The sequence below is a fragment of the Rana temporaria genome, chromosome 10 (assembly GCF_905171775.1).
Source record: "Rana temporaria chromosome 10, aRanTem1.1, whole genome shotgun sequence".
Lineage (NCBI taxonomy): Eukaryota > Metazoa > Chordata > Amphibia > Anura > Ranidae > Rana > Rana temporaria.
The window spans coordinates 26294488-26311849 of NC_053498.1; the positions used below are offsets into that span (position 1 = coordinate 26294488).

Here is a 17362-nt window from a genome sequence, read left to right on the forward strand (position 1 = left end):
AGTCTGTAAATCCTCAGTCAGTAAGCCAGAGGGTATTATATGGGACTACCAAGACAAGATCCTGTAGCCTAGTTAGCAAATGAATCCGCACGTGTCCCCAAAGGAAGCGATGACGCCGAAAATCGCTTCCTTTGGGGACACGTGCGGATTCATTTGCTAACTAGGCTACAGTTCGGGTTCAGTCAACTCTAATCTCTACATAAAAAGGGCATTATGGTCAATAGAAAATACACAATGCATTCATAAATTAATAAATTATGGAAAACATCAGTTAATACATGTAAAAAAATCTTTCATTCACTGAATATATCAGCTCACAGATGGTATATTTTCAAAAAAAAATAATTCATCGCCATTTACACATTTACCATTGATGGTATTTGCAGTTTTGGTATTGCAACTAACTTGTGGGAAAACTGCTCAATGCTGATTTTTTTTTTTTTTTTTTGCACTGATGCAACAGAGGAATATTAAATAACTTCATGATAAGTTTCTGCAGCTAAGTGCAGTCAGACTGTGAAAGATGTCCTCTAATTGGTTGCACTTTTCTCATGCAATTTGCATTACTAAAACATTAATCCACCCCAAAAATATTTTAAGTGGAACTTCACTTTCTCAATCAACATTGACTATTTTTAATCTTTATGCTGCTAAGATTAATAAATAGCCAGGAAAGTATATTAACTTATTTTAAAAACATTTTATTTTCATTTCTTCAGATACCTGATAGTTTCCATGCCTAGGCAAATTATGCCATACATCCCAGGAGTCTTCAGGAGGGAGGAGGGGATTTCTCAGCTAAGCATACCATCCTGCAAGCTTGCCTGAGCTAAGGGCATATGGATTCAAGGAAGTAAATGCTACATGAATCATCTGGCCTTACTCAAGTTGGTCACAGCCAGAAGTGCCAGGGGTGGTTTTCAAAGTGATTTCTCAGCAAAATAAAGCATGGAGACATGGATGGATGGGGGAGTTTGCTTTGAATACTAAATATGAATTAAAGGGGTTGTAGACCTACATGTTTTTTCACCTTAATGCATCCTATGCATTAAGGTGAAAAAATACCTTGCCGTGTCCGGCCCCCCTGTTTTATTTACCTGAGCCCCGAATTTCCGTAGGCGTGTACCCGCTGTCCTTCTCTCCTTGGAGTCCTGGCTTTCATTGGATAGATTGGTAGCAGCGCAGCCATTGTCTTCCGCTGCTGTCACTCAAATCCAATTACGTGGGCACCAGGGGGGTGGGGCCAAGTCATACACTCAACGTCTATGGCTACCGAGTGTATGAAACAGGAGCGTGCCCACAAGGTAACCCCCTCGTGAGAGAGCTTCCCAGAGGGGGTTATCTAATGTGGGGAGGAGCCGCCAGAGCCGCCGTGGGACCCCAAAACAGGTGGATCAGAGCCACTCTGTGCAAAACTAACTGCACAGTGGAGGCAAGTATGACATGTTTGTTATTTAAAAAAAAAATGAGAACCTTTAGTGTCACTTTAAATAGAGAATTTAAATGGGAAACTATTGAATTGGGCTTTGAGGGCACACAGTACAAATTTGTATAGAAAACTAGAAATGTATTAATATGAAATATCATAAAATCAGACAGACGTAAAATCAAAATTTAAAATTTAGGTCAGTAACTGGTACTACAAGGGTAGTGACAACAATATAAAATCTTATTATACACAAGCTTCGTTTGAAAAGCACAGTTACAGGTACAATGTTGAGTTGTATATCCTGTGTAGTATTCCGGAGGTTTAATGGAGGGCTTGCTCTACATGTTACGCGCTTAGCGCTTCCTCAGGAGAATAAGATATTGCATAAAATAGGCCGCATTGGGGATAAGCGACGATGGTGTATTAACCCCACAGTGGCTGGGTAAACAAAATTTATTGATCCAGCCTAACGTGGGGGTATTATCAAAAACACAGGATTATAAAAATAAAGGTGTTCGGACAGTCAAATGCTGGTAAGCACTATGAATTCGGATCCGGGGATATACAAGCGCGGTAGTTCAATGTAGAATATATTGGGCTAGGCGTAGGTAGGTAAATAAGTCTAACAGGGCAGTCTGTAAATCCTCAGTCAGTAAGCCAGAGGGTATTATATGGGACTACCAAGACAAGATCCTGTAGCCTAGTTAGCAAATGAATCCGCACGTGTCCCCAAAGGAAGCGATGACGCCGAAAATCGCTTCCTTTGGGGACACGTGCGGATTCATTTGCTAACTAGGCTACAGGATCAGCCTAGTTAATGCGGCCTATTTTATGCAATATCTTATGCTCCTGAGGAAGCGCTAAGCGCATAACATGTAGAGCAAGCCCTCCATTAAACCTCCGGAATACTACACGGGATATACAACTCAACATTGTACCTGTAACTGTGCTTTTCAAACGAAGCTTGTGTATAATAAGATTGTATATGGTTGTCACTACCCTTGTAGTACCAGTTACTGACCTAATTTCTAAATTTTGATTTTACTTCTGTCTGATTTTATGATATTTCATATTAATAAATTTCTAGTTTTCTATACAAATTTGTACTGTGTGCCCTCAAAGCCCAATTCAATAGTTTCCCATTTAAATTCTCGTTATATAGGGGCGTTGGCACATTTTTTACAGGTGCATTCGCGGTATCACCCCGCGATTTATGCAAATTAAAATAGGCCCTTCCTTTTTGCAATCACTTTAAATAGAGTCTTTTGTTTGTGGTGCTTAGATGCAGTGTAGTTCCAACTTTCAGTTCCTCATGTTTCTTTCTCCCCTAGGGTCTTTTCAATGATCAGATCCTCTTCTGAATTGAAGCAGAATCAGATGGATGTCTGTTTTATGACATCCATGCCATTTAGTTTGTTACCCACATTTTGACAGCAGACTGTTGCAGACCCGTGTTGGATCTATGGTCTGCAGGTCGAAAACGGACTTGTGTTCATGCACATCAGGCTACCTCCAATCCATCAGAGAAACAGAAAAGGATGCAGTCCATTTCCATTGTTTTGGACCTTAATAGATTCGGAGGTAGGTGGATGTAAATGGAGTCGGTTTAGCCGACTCTGGGTCCACCTGAAAAACTAGGCAGACCTGATCAGAAAGCCAATGTGAAAGGGGTCTTAGGATATTTGCCCAACTCGGCCTTGACACCAGGAACTCTCATTTCTCTTGCTACAGTCTGTGAAATAATAGAACATAAATGGGTAGAGCTGGAAACCTAACATGGTACTAAAGGCAAAATAAAAATGACATACTGTATATGAAGCAGTCTGTTTGTAACGTTAAGGTCATACTAAAGGAAAAATTCATTTATTTCTTAAAAAAACATGTTATACTTATCTGCTCCGTGCAATGGGTTTGCACAGAACAGTGCCGATCCTGCACATCTTGGATCCCCCCAATGGCACTCTGGGCTCTTCTCTCCTGCTGTGTGCCTCCATAGCAAGCCATTTGGAGCACTCGCCCCCCCCCCCATTTGTGTGTCCATTGACACACAGAATGGGGCTCAGCCCTGCCCTCCTCAATGGTTATGACTAAAAGAAGCACTGCCAATGTGCCGGAATGTAAACTGAGCTGCTCAGTCCACAGAGAATTTTGAATAGACAGGTAAGTGTACTTTATTGCAGAAGAGGGATGCACTGTTCTATTTGCAATAAAGACCCTACCTGTTCGCAGTGTTTACGTTTTTAACTTTTTGTTTCTTTGGGTGCTTACAATAATTAGCTTTTCTTCATTTAGTTACCAGCTTTATCCCAAAAGAAAAGTAACTTATGTAAGATTAATTTAAATATGCTAGTTCATCTAACACTACCCTCTTCAGACAATGCTGCTGTCCAAAGTCGACTCCAGTGCTCCTCCATAGATAAAGGAGCATACCCTAAGACAGGGGTCTCAAAATGGCGGTCCTCCAGCTGTTGCAAAACTACAGGTCCCATCATGCCTCTGCCTGTGGGTGTAATGCTTGTAACTGTCAGCCCTGCAATGCCTCATGGTACTTGTAGTTTTGCAACATCTGGAGGGTCGCCAGTTTGAGACTTAAGGCCCGTACACACGATCGGATATTTTCCGAAAACAATTGTCCGACGGGCGTGTTTTGTCGGACAATCTGACTGTCTGTATGCTCCATCGGACAATTGATGTTGAAATTTACGACAACAAATGTTGGCTGTGCATGCTCTCAAATTGTCTGAAAAAAAACATGTGTTCCGTCGGATTACCTGATTGTGTGCACACAAATCCGTCAGAATAAAATCCAAAGTACAAACAGGCATGCTCCAAACCAATGCTAAACATAAGACAACAATAGCAGAAGTTGCCCAAAGGGTGGTGGTAAAGTGCTGAAAAATCACGTGGTTTGGTGTATGTTGGCTGAAAATGTTCTGCCGTGTGTATGCATACCAAGTTCACGGCCAACGCCCCTTTGGACCAAAATCCTCGGATTTGTCCGATGGAAGTCCGATCGTGAGTACGAGGTTTAAGACATGAAGTATGTTACTGGCTGGGTCATCAGGTAAAAAAAATAAAAATAAGAAAAAATGCAGCCACACAGTTTACGATTGATAAACTTTTTTTGGTTTTTGGGTTTAATACTGCATTTGCTGGAGCACCATACTGCAGATAAACAGAATCTGGTGGGCGATTTCAGGTGCTACAATCTGCTTAATTTGAAATTAGTGTCTATTGGAGACCTGCATATTTTGATCATAGTGTAAAAATTTTTACCGTTATCATTATCGTTTCCATGTAGAGGGCTCCAGGTTGTAATATATGTCTCTGTTCTGTGTAAATTGGTGTTTAGTAGAGAAAAAAAAGTAGAGAACTTAGTTAGTTATTTTATTTTTGGAACCCTTTCTCATGTTATATCTCTCAGCACACAGCGCTACTAGCGATGTTTTAGGATTCAAACATGCTGTCAATTTACATGTAAACTGTAAAACGTACGGCCTAAGCCTGTGCCACTATTAAAAATGGAACAATACAAAACCTGTATTTGTATTGTGGCAAATAGTTTATATATATATATATATATATATATATATATATATATATATATATATATATATATATATATATATATATATATATATACAGAGCTTTTTTTCTCAGAAATTAGGTGCAGGAACTCAACCACGACCCGTTCAGATTTAACAAACAGTAGAAGGGTCTTAAAGGGGCATTAAATACCAGAATTGCATTACATACAAAGTGCAGAGTTCAGGGGGTTACAAGCTGTCACTTGTAAACACAGAAACCAGACTTCTGTGTTTACAAGTGATTGTGGTGAGCAGGCACCAAAGGGTCTGAGCCAGAGGTGGTGGAACTGAGTTCCCCCAAGTTCCCCCTGAAAAAAAGCCCTGTATATATATATATATATATATATATATATATATATATATATATATATATATATATATATATATATATAAAATTTCCAGTTGAAATACATATGTAAACTGTTTTACCTGCAAGTGGGATTTATAATACTGCTCATCCAGTTTTCTGTCCAGGCACCCTTGCTAGACAATAACCATAATCACTTGGTCATGGCCCCCCAACCTACTTACTAGATAATGAAGTGCAGCAGCAGCACTTTGAGGTATTCCCTAAGCGTGTTGCCTCCTGTAAGTATGTTTACAGTGTTAGACTGGCAGTACTATGCAAATCAGAGCCTTATGTGCTGATTCTCCCTCTCCCCATCTGGATGCTGCTGCACTGGGAATTACAGGAAGCTAAAATAAAATAATAAAATAAGTGTATTTTTAAACACTTCTAGTGTGAGTACCTGAATTTTTTAAAGTGTAATTAAGCCCTAAGCACTTAAAAGTAATTTTAGCTATGGACATCAGCACTTGTCTTGTAAGTAGCTTCTGTATACAATGGAACCTTGGATCCCGAGCATAATCCGTTCCAGGAGAATGCCCGTAATCTAAAGTACTCGCATATGAAAAAAAGGTTTCCCCATCGAAGTCAATGGAAACAAAAATAATTTGTTCTGCATTGACTTCAATGGCATGCAATACCGCATGCGGCCAGAGGCGGGGGGCACCGGAGAGCCTCAGAAATGGCTGGAAAGGACAGTTCGGCTGACGTCGGCAAACCTCGGAAAGACTCAGTTCACAAGCCTTTCCGAGATTTGCCGAGGTCAGCCGAACTGTCCTCGGGCCTTTCCGAACGGCGATGATCAGCGGCGTTCGGCTCCGGCACCCCCCCACCTAAAGGCCAAAAGTGGTACTGCACACCGCTTTGGCCTGAATCCTGCTCGCTTTGCGAGACAACACTCGCAAACCAAGTTAGGATTTTTAGAAATACAGTGCTCGTATTGCGAAATGCTCGTTAACTGCGTTACTCGCAAACCGAGGTTCCACTGTACTTGCCTTTGCCATCAAGCTTGCCTTTGCTCTACTATTAGTTGCTCAAATTACCACTGCCCCAGATTTACTGTTGTAGGGAGGCTCCTTCCCCTTGTAGTGATCTACAGCAGTGGTTCTCAACCTCAGTCCTCAAGTACCCCCAACGGGCCATGTTTTGGGAACTTCTCTTACATAAAATAGCTCTTATCAACATCATGTCATTGATATTGATTTAAAGCAGCTGTGCAAAGTAAAGGGAAACCTGAAAACATGACCTGTTGGGGGTACTTGAGGACTGAGATTGAGAACCACTGCTCTACTTAACCCATCTAGACATCAGGCATCGTGCAGCGGCTTCTGTGTCTTTTCCTTCATCGGCCGTTTGTCTCCTCCCTTACCCCTAGGCGTCCAATAGGATCACCTGTCTTTTCAGCCAATTCGGTGATGGGTCCTGTGCTCCCCTAATGGACAGGCCGCCCCTGTTCTATATTATACTGAATGGATAGTTATGGAAATCTTACCTCAGTTCCTGAAATAATAGTCGAATAGATGTGTGGTGGAGGAACATTTGAATTTTCATTTTTTGTACCAAGGTTGGGTTCTGAAGTCAAGATAGAAAGTAAACACTTTATGAATGTTTATTACATGTTTCTTCATTCACTATAGTGCTATCAGTTTTAACGGAAGCCACACAACCAGTCTGACTTCAGTTGTGCACCATTTATTACAAGTTACTGACTTACAAATATTCATGTAAAAGGATAAGTTCACTTAAACATAATAAAAAAAAGGCAACATTTTTTGCAGGTAAAGTGCATTTATTATTTTTTGTTGCTGGTGCCATGCAGGTCTCCTGCACACTGTACGGATATGCCAATATTCACTGACAGGAAGACTCGATGAACAACCACAGCGCCGTGGTAGTTCATTGACAACTACAAGCCGACAGCAGCTAAGGATGTTGGGGGTTTAGTTCATTCACACAGAGAGCTGTGTGTGAATAACCTGGCTGTGTGGGCAAAGCCCCGCATGGCCGTGCTGCTCTTCAAACAGTGGCAGCTAGTACAAGGAACTTCTTGCTGTACTGCTGCCATTGGAGCCAGGGGAGGGGGGTAAGCAGAAAGCAGCTGCAGCACTGGGAATATATGCAACATAATCTCAAAGGTGAATTTATCTGGCCATACATGAATTGAAATTTGGCTGGTCCAGTAAGGACCGACCAAATTCCGATCCATGTATGGGGACAGTCGTCGTACACAGGCCCGTCAGAACCCGACAGGCAAAGCAAGCATTTGCCTCGGGCCCTGAGCTGGCCAGGGGGCCCTCCTGCAGTCCGGTTGGCCGTGTACCATAACCGCGCGGTACAGGAGAATCAGGTTCCTGTTCCCGGCCGGACTGACAGGAAGTGCACACACTGAGTGTTCACTCCCTTTCAGTCTGGCCCCGGGAACAGCAAACTGAATCTCCTGTTCCGTGCGGTAATGTTACACGGCCGACCAGAGGAGGACGCAGCGATGCAGCAAGGGCCCTCCCTGCTGGGGCCTCTGTGCGGACACCAACATCTGCCGGCGTGTGCGTGGTGCGAGGATAGTCTTCAAACGGCCCTGGTCGTACAGAAGTAAATCTACCGATCAATGTCTGTACAACCACCCTGTATAGTTTTTCTCGACTGATCAATGCTGCCATCTACAGCTGGCAGAGAAGTCTCTCCATTGTCAGAATACAATGCCTCAGTGGGAGGGAATTGCAGGGCCATCTTTTCCATTGGGCACGCTGGGAAGTTGCCCGGGGCCCCGCTTGCCTGGGGGGCCCCCCCGGCTGCCCAGCAACCCCAGTAAAAAATTGTGGAGAGTGACGGGTTAGAACTGCCTATGCCCAGTTTGGGGAAATCACAGAGAAGATCCGGTCCTCCACGAGTGAGGGGGGTTGCTGATGTAAGGGGGGAGTGAATGCAAAAATGTAAGGGTGCACTGATAAAAAGGTTCCCCCTCCTATATTAGTGACCCCCCTTACCTTAGTGTATTTACTCTACGGACGGTGGTCTCTGGTCACCAGAGTGCCCCCCACTTCAGAGTTCCCCTTTACATCAGAGTCTGCAGGATTCCCCCTTACAATGCAAAGGGGAACTCAGTCTGCGGACCCTGATGTAAGTGGGAAAGAGAAAGCAGTGGACTCTGATATAAGGTGGTCTCTGGTCACCAGAGCCCCCCTCCACATCAGAGTTCCCCCCTTAGATCATGATCTGCAGTGTTCCCCTTTACATAAGAGTTCCCTTTCACTGTAAGGGGAAATCCTGCAGACTCTGATGTAAGAGGAAACTCTGTGCTGGCTGGGTTATAGTAACATAACCTTCATGTCAACGAAGACATTTTTTTTTTTGTGTTACTTTTGTTTAAACTTAAACACATTGCTAATAGCACTAGCTATATGTTTATAGTTTAAATACTGACATTTGCATTGTTCGGCACTGAAAACTGTAATTTTAGGTACTTTTTTTGCAGTGGCAGTAAAAAATGTGGTTCTGCCAGTAAATTTTATGATTTTTGTCAGTAAATTCTCATGCGTGATTGTGTAGACACTGCGCTGTATTGCCCGGGGGCCTATAATGCTCTTAAGATGAATTGGGTCAATTGTTTTCATTCAAACTAACCGATTGAATGAAAATAAAATGAATCATTTATGAGATGAATTTGAATATTAGCATGACAGTCAAGCTACCAGCATTTTCAAAAGAAGGTGAGAAACAGCAGACTACGTATTCCCCATAAACCACATTTCCTCAAAACGGTATTTAAGCCTCCACAACAAACTTCTCTTATTTGCTCACCTTTGGTCTGTTTAATATACCATTGGAGGCATCTTGTTATAGCTATTTGACAAAAAACAAAAATACCAGTTGATCTTGTCAGAAATTCAGAGCTGCCCTGAGCCCTCTGCACATCCGGCCCCCAAATCTCTTAGTCCAGGCCGCCGAACACATGGATTTCAATTGAGTTTTTTCTTTTTTTGAAGCACATGATTAGAGAGGCTCGAATAGGCTTCAAAAAGATGGTGGGCTCAGGGTGCAGAGCACTACACCCTGAGCCCACCCAGTTGTGTGACAATAGCGAATGAATATTCCTAATGCATGAGAAGCCGCTGCCAACTTGATGGGGTAAGTGCGGGGCCGACTGACCGTCAGGGCTAGTGCGATTGACGCGACCAACCAACATGCGGAGGGGGGTTGCGAGTGATCCAACCAACCGGGGGGGGGGGGGGGTTGTGGGTGCATTGTTTGCCACCCCCCAAAAAAAATTGCATCTGCCACTGACATTACCTGTGTTAGTGCCTTCCTAGTTATCATCTTGGACTACATAAAAATTTGCCTTTATCCGAGATCTGAGAGTGGGAGTGGTTCGAGTAATTTATCAACAGACAACTGGGGGGACTGACAACACTCATTCTACAAACATGCTGTGTGTTGTCAGCACTCAACAGGGCTTAAATCCCAACTCCAGGGCTGAAAAATATTTAAGCTCGGTACATACAGGCCAAAGAATGGTCAGTTTGGCAGTTTTCAGCCAACTTCCGGCCCCTGTATACAGTTTCTCATCCAACTGAAGCCAGTCTCAAGACTGGCTTCTGTCAAACAAGCATGCTGGAGCTGTTTTCAAGCAGACCTGATCAGAAGCTCCATGTGGGTCTTTCTCCCTGTGTGGAGTGTGGTGCTCGCCCCCTCCCTTGGACTATAGGAGAGTCAGGACGCTCTCTAAGTTGCAGATAGAGAAAGGAGCTGTGTGTTAGTGGGCGTCCTGACTCTCATGTAGTCCAAGGGAGGGGGCGAGCACGACACTCCACACCAGGGAGTAAGCCTTGCATTACTGTGTGGAGTTACAGACAGAAGAACAGGAAGTGAGGATTTCTCAGAAGAAATAAGGACATTTAAAAGAAAAATCGAAGGATGAGGTAAGTGAAGGAGGACTATTTAGGAAAATAAATTGTACCTTTACAACCCCTATAACCACTTGCTTACTGGGCACATATACCCCCCTCCTGCCCAAGCGAAATTTCAGCTTCCGGCACTGCGTCGCTTTAACTGACAATTGCGCAGTTGTGCGACGTGGCTCCCAAACAAAATTGACGTCCTTTTTTCCCCACAAATATAGCTTTCTTTAGGTGGTATTTGATCACTTCTGCGGTTTTTATTTTTTGCGCTATAAACAAAAAAAGAGCGACAATTTAAAAAAAAAAAATCAATATTTTTTACTTGTTGCTATAATAAATATCCCACTTTCTTTCTCAGTTTAGGCCGATACGTATTCTTCTACATATTTTTGGTTAAAAAAAACGCAATAAGCGACTGGTTTGCGCAAAAGTTATAGCGCCTACAAAATAGGGGACAGAATTATAATTTTTTTTACTAGTAATGGCGGCGATCTGCGATTTTGATTGGGACTGCGACATTATGGCGGAAACGTCAGACACTTTTGACACATTTTTGGCACCATTCACATTTATACAGCGATCAGTGCTATAAATATGCACTAATTACTGTATAAATGTGACTGGCAGGGAAGGGGTTAATACTAGGGGGTGAGGAAGGGGTTAAATGTGTAGCCTAGTGAATGTTCTAACTGTAGGGGGAGGGGACTGACTGGGGGAGGTGACCGATCTGTGTCCCTATGTACAAGGGACACAGCATCAGTCTCCTCTCTCCCTGACAGGACGTGGATTTGTGTGTTTACACACACAAATCCACGTCCTTGTCTGTGTAATCGCGGGTGCTGGGCGGACATCACGGCCGCCAGGCACGCGCATCGGCATCTCAGTGATTCGCCAGGCGCGCGCCTCCCAGTGGCTGGAGGCAGTATATAGACGCCTCCCGGCAATTGGGATCCACACTGCGGCCGTACAATGTTGTACGGCCGGCAGGAAGTGGTTAATGTGATGGATTGGATGTAGCTTGATGTAAATACACACAAATATTTACATCCATCCACCCATAGAGCCATCAGGGGTCTACCCCTGTCTGCTGTGTACATGTGGACACAAACTGAATAGGCACGGATGTTAAAAAAATTACATCTATCCCGTTCAACTCTGATTCAGCAGGGGATCTGCTCACAGATTCTCTACTAACCTCATTGTGTGAAAGGCCTCTTATGCCGCGTACACACGATGGTTTTTCGGCATGAAAAAAAAACGACGTTTTTTAAAACGTCATTTAAAATGATCGTGTGTGGGCTTCACATCGTTTTTCAGCTTCTGAAAAACGACAAAAATAAAATTCGAACATGCTGCATTTTTTCACGTCGTTTTTTCAAATTTAGTTTTTCGTGTTGTTAAAAATGATCGTGTGGGGGCAAAAACTATGTTTTAAAACCGTGCATGCCCAGAAGCAAGTTATGAGATGGGAACGCTCATTCTGGTAAAACTAGCATTCATAATGGAGTAAGCACATTCATCACCCTGTAACAGACAGAAAAGCGCGAATCGTCTTTTACTAACAAGGAATCAACTAAAGCAGCCCAAAGGCGAATAGAACTTCCCCTTTAGAGTGCCGTCGTACGTGTTGTACGTCACCACGCTTTGTTCATAATTTTTCAAAAAACGATGGTGTGTGGGCAACATCGTTTTTAATGATGAAGTTGGAAAAACTTCGTTTTTTGGACATGCTGAAAAACAACGTTTTTTTTCATGCCGAAAAATGATCGTGTGTACGCGGCATTAGGGTATTAGGCATCAGAGAATGTTACTGATATGCCTACATGTGCTTTTCAAAATTTCACTAAAATGAGTTGATGTTTATAAGAGATTGAGGAACATCTTGGAGTATGCATGGTATTTTTTTGTTGTGACTTTATTTAAATTTTCCAAAAAGTAAGCCAAAAGAATAAAAAAAAAGTACAGATAACATACTTTTTGTTGTTTTTAAGATAAAGAACACAATGACTCCAATGATGGCGATCCCGACAACAACTCCAATGACAATTCCAGCTACCTCGCCACCACCAAGTCCAAGTGAAATAGGGCATGGAGTTGGAGCTGTGAAATAAAAATGAAATTTAATGGTGAATAAAAGTTCTGGCTGTTTTTGTTGACAAAGATGTGGTCCACTGATAGTCTTCATATTTTGAATACAGTACTTTCCACAGGATCCGGCCTTAACAAAGAGGGAGAACAGCAGAATGGGATCATATTATTAGATAAAACAGGATAGTCCCCTTCCTCTGATGCCACCCCCAGCATCTTTCAGTGTGATGGGGGTTAATACAGCTAAGGGGCTTTATCACCAAGAGAGCCTGACTATGCCCACCATTTCCATCTTGCCGCTCCATTTATAGAAGCCATAATACAGCTTTTATGAATGAAACAGGATCTATGATTGGAGGGGGCATACCGTTCAACCATCTGCCCATCCTTTATTCTTAGGTTGTGGTGATATATTTTTTTTTATTTAGCTAAACGTAGGTTTTAATTTATCCCACTGACACTGCCGATATGGGGCTTATTCCCCCCCCACTGTCACCAACAATGGAGCCTAGTTTATCCCATTGACACCAGCAATATGAAGTGTATTTTATCCCATTGACACCAACATTGGAGATTATGGGCCAGATTCACAGACAAATACGTTGCGCAGCGGCGGCGTAACGTATCCCATTTACGTTACACCGCCGCAGGTTTACAGCGTAAGTGCCGGATTCACAAAGCACTTACCTGTAAACTTGCGGCGGTGTAACGTAAATCTGCTCGGCGCAAGCCCGCCTAATTCAAATGGGGCGGGCGCCATTTAAATTAGGCGTGTTCCCGCGCCGAACGGACTGCGCATGCTCCGTCCGTCAAATTACCCGACGTGCATTGCGCTAAATGACGTCGCAAGGACATCATTGGTTTCGACGTTAACGTAAATGGAGTCCAGAGCCATTCACGGACGACTTACGCAAACGACGTGAAATTTAAAATTTTGACGTGGGAGCGACGGCCATACTTGACATGGGTTACACCACCTAGAGGGCATCTCTACGGAAACAACGTAAATTTAGATCGACGGGCAAAGCGGACGTTCGTGAAACGGCGTAACTAGTCATTTGCATATTCTACGCCGACCGCAATGGAATCGCCACCTAGCGGCCAGCCTAGAATTGCATCCTAAGATCCGACGGTGTAAGTCAATTACACCTGTCAGGTCTTAGGGCTATCTATGCGTAACTGATTCTATGAATCAGCCGCATAGATACGACGGGCGGATCACAGAGATACGACGGCGTATCAGGAGATACGCCGTTGTATCTCTTTTGTGAATCTGGCCCTATTTGTTTAACTAAGATGGAGCTTTTTTTTTTTCAACACAAATACTAATAATGGGATTTAATTTATCGCACTGACACCAACGTTGAACTTATTTTATTTACACTGATATTAGTGATGGGATTTTTATACCATTGACACCAATGGTTACAGTTACTGTGCCCCACTGACCCCAACAATGGGCCTTGTTTTATCTCAATTGCACCAATAATAGAGGGGGTTCCTCCCTTAAATAGTCTTGAGATTTAACAATATGATGGGTGGCAGAGACCATTAATGTTTTCCTTATCTGTCTTATGGACTGGCTAATCACATCTATGGTGGACCACTCTTGAGGATGGATATGGAAATTCACTGAGTTGGCAATCCCAAGGGTCACTTAGATTGTGACGGCATAGCCAGCTTCTTATGTCTACGGGTACGGTTTATACAAAAACACAAATGCTTGCTTTAGGTTGAACTATTACACTTGACAATAATGAGTCAAACTGTGAATGCCATCATGTTATATTTATTTAAATTACTTACTTAAAATCACCATTATTTAAAAAACACATACAGCTGAAAGATACACCTGCATGTGAATGTTTAAAAATGCAGTTAATCTGACATTCCCTAAATATTCCCTATGGGATAGCAAGCAGGAACATTACATTGAATAAATATTTAATAATAAATACTATAATAATAAATAAATAAATAACTATATAAATAATAAATACCAGAACACCTTAAATGGAGTTTCACGGCCGCGGCTGCTTTATTATTGGTTTTATAAAAAACACTTTATTTATTCAAATAACCATTGAAAAACACATTACAGACAACCCAGTCACTACGCCTCAGGCTGTATAATTCATTAAAAGAATAAACACCCAATCAATATATTAAAACGTTAAACAGATTAGTCCCCTTTTGCAATATATACATAACTATATACATATACAGTATATTAACCAAAAGTGACACACACCACATAATAGCAGCACGCGACTAATACATAACAAAGGGAGGGAAGGAGGGGAACACCACAGCTCCCGTCTTCTGAGGCGAATTGAAAAGCCCTATTCTAGCCTGCCTTATATAGCCCTAAACTCAGCCTGATAAAACTGGCTAAAACTAGCTAGCCCTACTCTCCTCAAAAAAGACCGGGAAAACTCACGTGCACCCACTCCTGAGTACACGTGAGCTCCAGGTGACTGGCTAAACTGCCTGACTCCCCCAGAGATAGGGGAACTAGAAACTGCCTGTCCTGCTGCAATCCCATGAGAAAAGGGGGAGCTTGAAACCGTTTCCCCCCCCTTTTCTTACATTCATTCTATATATTAAAGATGTGAGCAGTCCGGGACAAGGTCATCTAGAGCCCAGAGCGAACATGCCAAACTGCACCCCCCCCCCCTCAAACATATACAAGCATTATCGGGCGGACTTATCCGGTGAGTCTGTACAGACGACCAGATACAGTAGGTGAACCCGATTTTGTGTCAATCTCGCTCTCTTTCTCGGCGAGATTGAGCACCTACGAGCCCCATCGCGGGAGCCAGCGCCGAGCTGGCTTGCCGCGATGGAGACAGAGCCGTCATAGAAGCGACGGGAGATCCGACTTGGATTCCCGCCAATTCTACACGTGTGCGGCGTTTGCTATGAATCCTGAGGGGGAAGTCCCCGCCGGATTTTAAATAAAAATCCGGCATGGGTCCCCCCCCTCAGGAGCATACCGGGCCCTTAGGTCTGTTATGGGTTGTAAGGAGAGCCCCCCTACGCCGGAAAAAACGGCGTAGGGGGTCCCCCTACGATCCATACCAGACCCGTATCCAAAGCACGCTACCCGGCCAGCCAGGAAGGGAGTGGGGACGAGCGAGCGCCCCCCCCCCCCCCCTCCTGAGCCGTACCAGGCTGCATGCCCTCAACATGGGGGGGTTGGGTGCTCTGGGGCAGGGGGGCGCACTGCGGCCCCCCCACCTCAGAGCACCCTGTCCCCATGTTGATGAGGACAGGGCCCCTTCCCGACAACCCTGGCCGTTGGTTGTCGGGGTATGCGGGCGGGAGGCTTATCGGAATCTGGGAGCCCCCTTTAATAAGGGGGCCCCCAGATACCGGCCCCCCACCCTAAGTGAATGAGTAGTGAATCGATACCTACCCACGTGGGTAGGTATCACATGGGTAGGTACAGAGCATGATGGGACTGTGAGGCCTATATAGGTCCGATGCAAGGCGCGCATCCGTCATTTCAGCGAGGAGGACCGGCGAGTCAACATCGGGAGAAGAAGAGAAGTGAAGAACATGACGTCACAGCGCGGAAGAAGAACTCACAGCACGGAAGAAGACGTACAGCACGGAAGAAGGGACCGGACTGCGAGACGAAGAACCGGGGTGCGACGAGTCAACAGCGGAGAGCGGCGAGACCCCCCGGATAGCGGAGAAGACCCGTCGGGATAGCGGAAGAAGAAGAGCCCCGCCGAAGACGCCGGAGGAAACCCGCCGGGGGGGTGGGGGCTTTTTTAAAAGCCACCCCCCCCGGCGGTGGAAGAGAACCAGACGGCGGCCCCCACCCACCCGAAGACGTCAAAGAAGAAGCCCCCCCTGGTAAAAGAGCTAATAAAGAAGACAGGGGGCGGCCTCCGGAGCAGACTAATAAAATATTTTAATACACTGTGTGGTTTATTTGTGTTTTTACCACTTTTCTTGCAGGTGAATGGGTAGGGGTACGATGTACCCCATACTCATTCACTTAGGGTGGGGGGCCGGTATCTGGGGGCCCCCTTATTAAAGGGGGCTCCCAGATTCCGATAAGCCTCCCGCCCGCATACCCCGACAACCAACGGCCAGGGTTGTCGGGAAGGGGCCCTGTCCTCATCAACATGGGGACAGGGTGCTCTGAGGTGGGGGGCCGCAGTGCGCCCCCCTGCCCCAGAGCACCCAACCCCCCCATGTTGAGGGCATGCAGCCTGGTACGGCTCAGGAGGGGGGGGGGGCGCTCGCTCGTCCCCACTCCCTTCCTGGCTGGCCGGGTAGCGTGCTTTGGATACGGGTCTGGTATGGATCGTAGGGGGACCCCCTACGCCGTTTTTTTCGGCGTAGGGGGGCTCTCCTTACAACCCATAACAGACCTAAGGGCCCGGTATGCTCCTGAGGGGGGGACCCATGCCGGATTTTTATTTAAAATCCGGCGGGGACTTCCCCCTCAGGATTCATAGCAAACGCCGCACACGTGTAGAATTGGCGGGAATCCAAGTCGGATCTCCCGTCGCTTCTATGACGCGCTTGCTGGGATGTGCTGTCACTATTCCAGTGAGTGTGAGATGTCGGCGAGATCTCGGCACCCTGTCGCCGAGTATCAGCGCGACGCTGTCGTGCTAAATGCACAATATCACAAACACCTACTGTAAGTCCGAAGGACAGGATTCCAGCGGATAGATTTCTTAGCATGCTAAGAAATTTTTATCCGCTGGAAATCCGTCGGCTGGATTTTTATCCGCTGGAAAATGTCCACTCGGGCCTACACACGACCGGATCTGTCCGCTGGGACTGATCCGTGGATAAATCCCAGCGGACAGATCCGGTCGTGTGTACGGGGCCTTACACTCCCCGATCTCATAGCAAAGTGTAGGAGAAAGTTGTCAGAAAGTAGAGGCCCGACCTTCCTTTCTTGTCTTGGCAAAGACTTAACTCAGAGCTTTACTTACATGTTTTAGAACAAATGCAGGTTATCATTAATTTCAGTTCACGTTTTCATTTT

At 44.7% G+C, this 17362-nt stretch overlaps 1 protein-coding gene across 1 annotated transcript in view; it reads right to left on the reverse strand.

The window, feature by feature from the left end:
• LOC120915820 (carcinoembryonic antigen-related cell adhesion molecule 1-like) overlaps positions 1-17362 on the reverse strand; it is an 88941-nt gene that overhangs the window by 4148 nt on the left and 67431 nt on the right. Inside the window, exons 7-9 of the mRNA XM_040326619.1 lie at positions 12232-12357; positions 6855-6934; positions 4706-4761 (exon numbers count right to left, since the gene is read on the reverse strand). Of these exons, the coding sequence (XP_040182553.1) occupies positions 4714-4761; positions 6855-6934; positions 12232-12357 (254 nt within the window). The 3' untranslated portion in view covers positions 4706-4713. The remainder of the gene's footprint in view (positions 1-4705; positions 4762-6854; positions 6935-12231; positions 12358-17362) is intronic.